Source organism: Atheta coriaria, unplaced genomic scaffold, assembly GCF_025399875.1.
Source record: "Atheta coriaria isolate IRGN ID8LTWV9N9 unplaced genomic scaffold, Caltech_Dcor_3.1 hic_scaffold_1_pilon, whole genome shotgun sequence".
NCBI lineage: Eukaryota > Metazoa > Arthropoda > Insecta > Coleoptera > Staphylinidae > Dalotia > Dalotia coriaria.
The window spans coordinates 5,704,791-5,713,067 of record NW_027045443.1 but is presented as its reverse complement, the minus strand read 5'-3'; the positions used below and the strand labels follow the sequence as shown (position 1 = coordinate 5,713,067).

The 8,277-nt window shown below is 45.9% G+C and overlaps 1 protein-coding gene across 1 annotated transcript; it reads left to right on the top strand.

Annotated features, from left to right (window-relative positions):
- Window positions 1-687, top strand: LOC135793781 (uncharacterized). Its single transcript, XM_065304868.1, has one exon. It carries the CDS (start codon window positions 1-3, stop codon window positions 685-687), a length of 687 nt encoding a protein of 228 aa, XP_065160940.1.
- The last annotated feature ends 7,590 nt before the right edge of the window (window positions 688-8,277 follow it).

Here is an 8,277-nt window from a genome sequence, read left to right as displayed (position 1 = left end):
ATGGCTCAAAGTACATCCGCGCCGATTCAAATCGCGAGTGCCCGCGTTGTACGTTTAATTCCGCGTTCGGACAATGAAGAAATTAGTGTTTGGTTCACACTTGCTGAGCGCACCTTTCGGCTCACTCAAGTGACGGAAGATGATGAAAAATTGTCCATAGTGTTACAATTTTTGACGCCAACAGACCGTCAAGCGGTGATGGACATAATAGCAAGACCAGACAGCACGTACGACGAAGTGAAGGAGGCATTAATTAAGCGCCTGGGCACCTCCAACGAGGAGAAAATTCAGGCCTTGCTGGAAGGTGAATTTATAGGCGATCGTACACCTTCCCAGTTTCTGCGAGACCTACAGCGGAAAGGTGGTCCACTCGCCGGAGATGCGATCATCAAAACGCAGTGGATGCGTAATTTGCCGGAAGCAACACGCCTAGTTGTATCTGGCGCGCAGAGCGACGATCTCGCCTACTTAGCATCGATGGCGGATGGCATACACGCAGCCACGAAGTTATCATGTGCGCAGCGCAGCCCAGTCCAGCTTCAAGCCAAGGAGTCATCGTTGGCTGAAGTGGTTAACTCTTTGGCTGAGAAGGTAAAAGAACTTACGCTGCACATGGACGAAAGAGTGAAGGAACTTTCGTTGCGCATGGAGGAGAGGAGCGCTATGGAAGTTCTAGCATCGTCGTGATCAACATCGCAATCGCCAGCGTTACCGCAGCAAGTCGCGAGGCAAGTCGCAACAATATATTTGTTGGCTTCATGCGCGATTTGGGCCGGATGCGAAGAGATGTGAGCCACCGTGTCATTTTGGTTCGGGAAACGGTGTGGCGGGCAGTCAATAGTGGCCGCGAAAGACTGTCACGCCTCCAAAGCAACCACGCGCCGATTATTTCTAAAGGACAAAAACACTGAGTGCGACGTATATTTAATTGACACTGGTGCGGATGTGAGCGTGTATCCGCGAATCAGAGTGCGTGGACACAATAGTGCGTGCGAGTATTCGTTGGCCGCTGCCAACGGTACACCTATAGCTACTTATGGACACATGAACATTAAAATAGACTTTGGCTTAGGTCGCGAGTTTCTTTGGGCGTTTATAATTGCAGATGTCGATCGCCCCATAATCGGTGCGGATTTTCTGCATCATTTCGGCTTGATCGTGGACATAAAAAACGGTGAATTGAGGGAGGTGGCTTCGGGGCTGACCACATCGCATGGCGAGTTGGCAGTCTGTAGCACTCCGTCAATTAAAGCTATTCAGGGTGCGTCTGTGTTCGGTGAGGTATTAAGTGCATACCCGGACATCACTAAACCGCAAAGTGCAGGTCGTCCACCGAAGCACAATACCGTCCATTACATCGCTACGTCACCAGGTCCACCGGTTGCGCAACATCCGCGCAGATTAGCGCCCGATCGTCTTGCCGCCGCCAAGAAGGAAATCGATGCCTTGATCCAACTTGGCATGGCCCGACCGTCCCAGAGTCCTTGGGCATCACCGATTCATTTAGTGCCGAAGCAAACGGGAGAATGGAGACCATGCGGAGATTACAGAGCATTGAATGCTAGGACCTTGCCGGATCGGTATCCGGTACGTCACATTCAAGATTTTGCTCATGCGTTGCACGGGAAGACTATCTTTTCGACGATAGACCTCGTGCGCGCTTTTCACCAAATTCCGCTGGCTCCCGAGGACATCCCGAAAACTGCAATAATCACCCCGTTTGGACTCTTCGAGTTCACCGTCATGACGTTCGGACTGCGTAATGCTGCGCAGACGTTTCAACGTTTCATCGACGAGGTTCTCCAGGGGTTGGATTTTGCATTCGCATATATAGATGACATTTTGGTAGCATCGTCCAGTGAGGAGGAACATGCAACTCATCTCCATCAGCTGTTCCAGCGTCTGAGCGACTACGGCGTGGTAATTAATGCTGCGAAGTGTGTGTTTGGCCAGGATAGCGTAAAATTCCTTGGATATCTGGTGTCCAGTCAAGGCACCAGCCCGCTCCCAACAAAGGTAGAAGCGATTATGGATTTTACGCAACCTGAGACCGCTAAACAACTTCGGCGTTTTCTCGGGATGATTAACTTCTACAGGAGGTTTATCCCTCGAGCTGCTTCTCTTCAGGCTCCACTAAATGAGCTACTTCACGGCAATGTTAAGGGAAATAAACCCATCACTTGGAATGAGGGGGGCATGTGCAGCGTTCCGGGATTGCAAGGAAGCGCTTGCCAAAGCAACATTGCTGAGCCATCCAGACCCTACAGCGCCGCTCGCAATATTTTGCGACGCGTCTGATTTTGCCGTGGGTGCCGTGTTGCAACAAAAAGTGGATGAAGAGTGGCAACCGCTGGAGTTCTTCTCGAAGAAGTTGTCACCGGCGGAGACCAAATACGCTGCATACGATCGCGAGCTGTTAGCCATGTACGCGGCTGTCAAGCATTTCCGGTACATGGTGGAAGCACGTGATTTTCACATTTTTTACTGACCACAAGCCTTTGACGTTCGCTTTTGGACAGAAGACGCAGCCGTCAACACCACGCCAGGTGAGACACTTTGACTACATTGGGCAATTTTGTACTGACATTCGTCACGTCGCCGGCGAAGAAAACGTGGTGGCCGATGCCTTGTCTCGTGTTGAGGAGATAAGCATCGCCATCGATTTTGTCGCCCTGGCTGAATCGCAGAAGAGAGATCAAGAGATGACGAAATTCAAGGATGACAGCAGTGGTCTGCAGTTGAAGCTCCTCCAGATCCCTGGAGTTGAGGTATCGTTGGTGTGCGATGTGTCCACATCGAAAGCCAGACCCTACGTCACGCCCGAATTTCGTCGAGCAGCTTTTGCTTCGGTCCATAACATTGCACATCTTGGACCCAAGCCGACAGCTCGTGCAGTAGCGGAGAGATTTGTGTGGCCAGGAGTGACGAGTGACTGTCGGGAGTGGGCTAAGGCTTGCCTAGAATGCCAGCAAGCAAAGGTGTCTCGACACGTATCTGCTCCCATTGGCAAGTTTCCGACGCCCCTAGGAAGATTCGATCATATTCACATCGACTTGATCGTGTTGCCTCCATCCGAAGGACATAAATATTGCCTTACCATCGTTGACAGAGCCACTAGATGGCCTGAGGCAATACCCCTAGTGAACCAGGAAGCATCCACCGTCGCTCGAGCGTTGCTGGAGCAGTGGATCTGCCGCCATGGAGTCCCAGGGAGAATTACGACCGATCAAGGTCGACAGTTTGAATCATTCCTCTTCAAGAGTTTGAATGCCATGATGGGTTCGACGCATCTTCGAACAACCGCCTATCATCCACAGGCTAATGGTATGGTTGAGCGGATGCACCGACAATTAAAGGCAGCCCTGATGTGCCATCGCAACCCAGCATGGACGAAAACACTGCCAATTATCCTGCTTGGACTGCGTAATGCTTGGAAGGAGGACATACAAGCCACACCAGCGGAGATGGTTTTCGGACAAACCTTACGCCTGCCTGCCGAGTTCATAGGCAGCAGTGACAGTTCGCCGGACTTCGGAAACGAGTTCATTAAGAATCTGAAGGAACAATTCCGCGTTCTGTCACCGTCCGAGCCATCCCGACATGGAGAAAAGAAGATATTCCTGCCCAAGTCTCTGCAGGATTGCGAGCAGGTTTTTGTACGTCGTGATGCGGTCAGGATTGGCCTACAACCACCATACGATGGACCATTTCCCGTTATAAGACGCAGTGCGAAAATTTTTACACTGCGCATCAACGGTAAAGAGGTTAATGTTTCAATTGACCGGGTGAAGCCGGTATTTGTGGTGCAACCAGAAATGCCACCACCAGAGATGGATGAAGATGACGACGACGGTAGCCATCTAGTATGGCAACCACGCGGATCTTCAACTCAAACGCCGCCGCCGAGTGTGGTGTCACAAGGAAGCAACGATAGCGCGGTAATTGCACCGCCAGCTCAGTTCAATTGTAAATCTCCAGTGAGTGACACAAAGAAGGCATGTGCAAAGACTATCGTTCCACCAAAGAAGGTGCGGTTTAATTTAAATAAAGAGTGCGTTAGGCGATCCAATAGGACTACCAGCGTACCAAACCGATTTCAAGCAGGTTTTAAGTAATGAGTTTTTTTTTTTAATGTTAATTGTTTAGATTTTTTTATGTGTTAAACATTTTTTTTTGCTGTTGTCAGATTTTGTAATTTTTTTTTGTATTGTTCAAATTTTTTTGTGTATTGTTTTTTTGTGCCCATAGCAGGCTACGTAATTTTTGTAACTCGTATAACTTTTTCTCCGGTAAGGGGGTACTGTGGGGTACATTTCATCGTCTGGGCTTTGTGTTGGTACGCTCGGTCCGGCAAGGATGTTTAGTCTACATTTATTTAGTCTGAACGAAACAGAGTAACCCCTTGTAGTCTGGGTACGAATTGCTCAACTCAAGGCTCTTTTTGACATATTTATTGGTATACCTATTCAGTGGTAATAATTGCCGGGACCGTCTGGACGACGTCTCGCCCTATTCACAATAGCTAACGTATAAACACAAAGACCAGATGGTGAAAATTTCCGATATAAAAGGGCACCTCGAGAGGTATTCGTCAGTCAGTTCTTCGAGTTCATTTGATGCAGAAGCTAGTACTTATTAATAAACGCATTACCACAACTTCTTAATAAACTTACATCGTGATATTCAAACCAAGTGTCTTTGCATCAATTATAACCCACACTCACCGATCCCACAAACCGCTCATTCTACTTAGGCCAACGCGACCCAACCACCACATGTAATCGACTGTTGAGACGTACGGCATTTATACTTCTGCACAGGGCTTTATCGCATTCGTATAAACAATTTTATGATTCATTAGAGGATTAAATTTAAAACGGCCTGCTTCAGGTTCATGCCTCTTCGAAGCGCAGTATGTGCTTACTAATTGATTTCTTGCGATTGTTATATCAGAACATGTATACAAACATTTGTTATCGTGGCACTGCATTCAATTGATTAAAAATAAAACTCTCCTTGATTCAATAATCTTTTTTATTTCAATTGTCATAACATATAAGGCAAACCAAACATTATAAAATTTTATAAACTGTTTATTTATTTAATGCTATTTCATATCCATTCAAAATTATAAAAAAATAAAAAATGGAAATAAGTCATATTAGTGATTACGCTTCAATAAAAAATTAATTCATGTAAATGAATCATCAAATACCTGTCTTTATTGTAATTTTAATTATCTTATCTAATTGGTAGTAGTTAAATTATTCTGCGACACATCGCTAACACTTCTTTCGCGAGCAAATGTTTGCAGAACTTCAATTAACTTATTTCCATGGTGTTGCTGATGCATAAAAATTGCTTCCATTTTTTTGCTAGAAGTATAATTTGAGAAGTATCTCTAATCTGCCGTTGCTTGCCGTTCCTTCCAAGCATCCGCCCTGACATAGCGTAATTAATCATAAGCAACCGGGTTCGACTCGCTGGCAGATTTCGAAGTTTGCCACTTTTCGCCTCACTCTCGCCTCGCCATCCACGTAATATTAATTAAGTACATCCAGGTCTCGGGATCAAAAGCTATTTTTTCCCTTGTTTGCAGGTCCACACTTTGATGCTTAATTCTTTTTTGACGCTAATTTCGCTTTGTTGTTTTAACTTTATTTCATTTATTTCACAAGAGTTGTGCGAGTTCAGTTCAGATTGCTCGTTTCATCCGGCGCTTACCAGACGCTGAAAATAAAATTCGCTTATTTCCCGCGTGCCGGCGTACTTCGAATGCAATGCGGTGGCGAAATTGCGTTGAAGCTGCGAGCGTGGCAATAAAATGTGAACAGGTAATAGATAAAAATCAATAACGTATGACCAATACCGCTCTAGCGACTTTGCAAAGCCGACATAAAAATTGACATAAAAGTTATTTATAACTATGAAGCGGACATCGGCGTTGTGAACGAGTCATGTGCTAAGAATCATCGGCCGAACTCTTTTCCGGCTCGTCGGGTGTCCGCCGCTATTAATTCGCCTGGTTCACAACGTTTAATGAAAACGCCGATCGTTAAAGTGAATACAGCGAAACAGATAAATGATCGTCGGCCGGCCGGCCGGCCGAGCTCGAAAATTCCGCATTTTTCGCGCTTATCATAATTAAGATCGCACCGCGAGGACTAGAACAATACCACGGCATTCGCGTCGCGACGACTGATAAGACGAGCTAATGGAATTCACGCTCCGCTGGCTTAGCGGACGCGATTTTTGTCTTGTAATCGCTATCGGGCGCTTCTATGTCGCGCGTGGCGGCGCGATATACTGCGGATAATTTAAACCACACGCCGCTAAGCATGTACGCGATAGTTCCCTCGTGGTGGACTTTTTGCAAAATGAGCTTTTAACCGCCAAACATTTCCCCATCACACGTTAGTTAGTTTGCGGAGTGTTAATCATAAGTTGTAATTAACACGTCAAACTTAAATCATTTCGTTAATTAATGTGAATAGTCACTCAACACCAACTCGGACGAGATGTTTAGAATTTCAGGCTGGTTTATTTTATGCCTTATAGGGTTAGAGTGTTGACTATCTGTACTAATTGCTAATTTATTTTCAACAAAGTTATCATTTTCTAATTGTAATTGGGTTCCGATGAATTAGACTTCAAATTTGGCATTTTTATAAAAAGTTTTCACGCGTATTGCCTTCGTATATCGACATTTAAGACATGGAAATGTTCGTAGTCTGCTCTAAAATAACCTATAGGAACCACATTCGAAAGTAGTAAATAAAACTCGGTTTGCCGAAATCGGCAGTGTAGCTGGAGTAAAATGAAAACAGAAATAAAAAAAAAGTAGCACTGAAACAACATTTACTGCCTCTTTGCAAATTCATCATGTTTAGTAGAATAAAATTAATTATATATCAAAGGGAATAAAATGTAGTTAGCGTAATTAAAGTATGAAAACAAAATCAATGAATGCGTTAATTGTTGAGTTTGTTTCCACGTAGACGCATTGAGTAGCAGAAAAACCGCAGGCCTGTTGCCGTCTGTTGTTCTCTTCGTCCTGTTTGCATCGCATTTGGTTTTATGTGGGTAGTTTACGAGCTGTTTTTTGCGTCGTGTGTCCGTTTGTTTACGCACACGATGAGCATTAGCCCCCTGTGTGTCCCGAGTTCGCTTTATTTCTGGTTCCGGGGAAGTTCGCAAATTTTATTTTTATGTCCGGGAATTTTGGCGACCTCTCTACTATCGCCTGTACATGTTCGTATACGTGCACATGCGGCTAAAAAGCGAAAGCCTAGAATGTTGAAGCGAACACGGCGAAAATTATTGCCAGTATAATTCTTTTTATTATATTCACTTCTTTCAGATGGGGATCGTTCGTTTTAATCCGTGTTCGGTGCAGTTTTCATTGTTTGTCCCGCCGTGGCGGCGCCCTTTATGCTCGCGTCGCTCGAAAGTATAAAGCCGCGTAAAATATTGTTTAAGACCGCTGATAGCGTCCCGGCGTGCTCGTGAAATTAAATACCAATTCGCATCCGAAGAAAAGGCATAAAGCGAAAAAATCGCGAGATGCATAAAATTTTATACTGAATCGATACGCGGGACGCAGGTGTTGCTGAAAGAAAACTTCACATAAAAGAGAAATCACATCGGGATCACACTAAGCGATTGGTGGGATTATGCAGAATGATCCTACTCGTCGGAAAACTTGACGACTTTTATATTGTTGCGGTGAATCATTGAAGGCCATCGATTTATTAATTTAAAATATTTAATTCCCGTTTTAATTTATTAATGGTCATTAGGAACGTGTACGACCGGCGGCATGGGTACTACTGTTCGGCCAGGCCAACCCTACCGCCTCTTGCACTTCGGGCGGCATAGTTAGCGGCCCCCCGCGAGCGGATCGATAACAAAGCACATTAAACTTTCTCGACCGTATGGTAAGCTGCTTAAACGAGAGGCGGCGGACGGCGGGTGGCGGAGTGGGTGCGCGCGTTCGCCGACCGGGGGCAGCCAACAGGTGCGCGCACGGGTCCGGAATTCACAAACGGAATGAAGCGCCACGCCGCAGCCGCCTTCGGCCTTCGGCGCAACGTGTGTCGCTTTTGTGTGTTTTACAAGCGTCGCGCATTAAATATGCAAATCAGCTTGTCCTAAATAAGCAAACATCGCGCGCACTTATTCACTCCTGCGCGGAGCCAAACCCTTGTTACCTACTTGAAGACGCCACTGCTGCCGTCGTGCGTGAGTGCGTTCAGCAACCAAATACGACACAATACG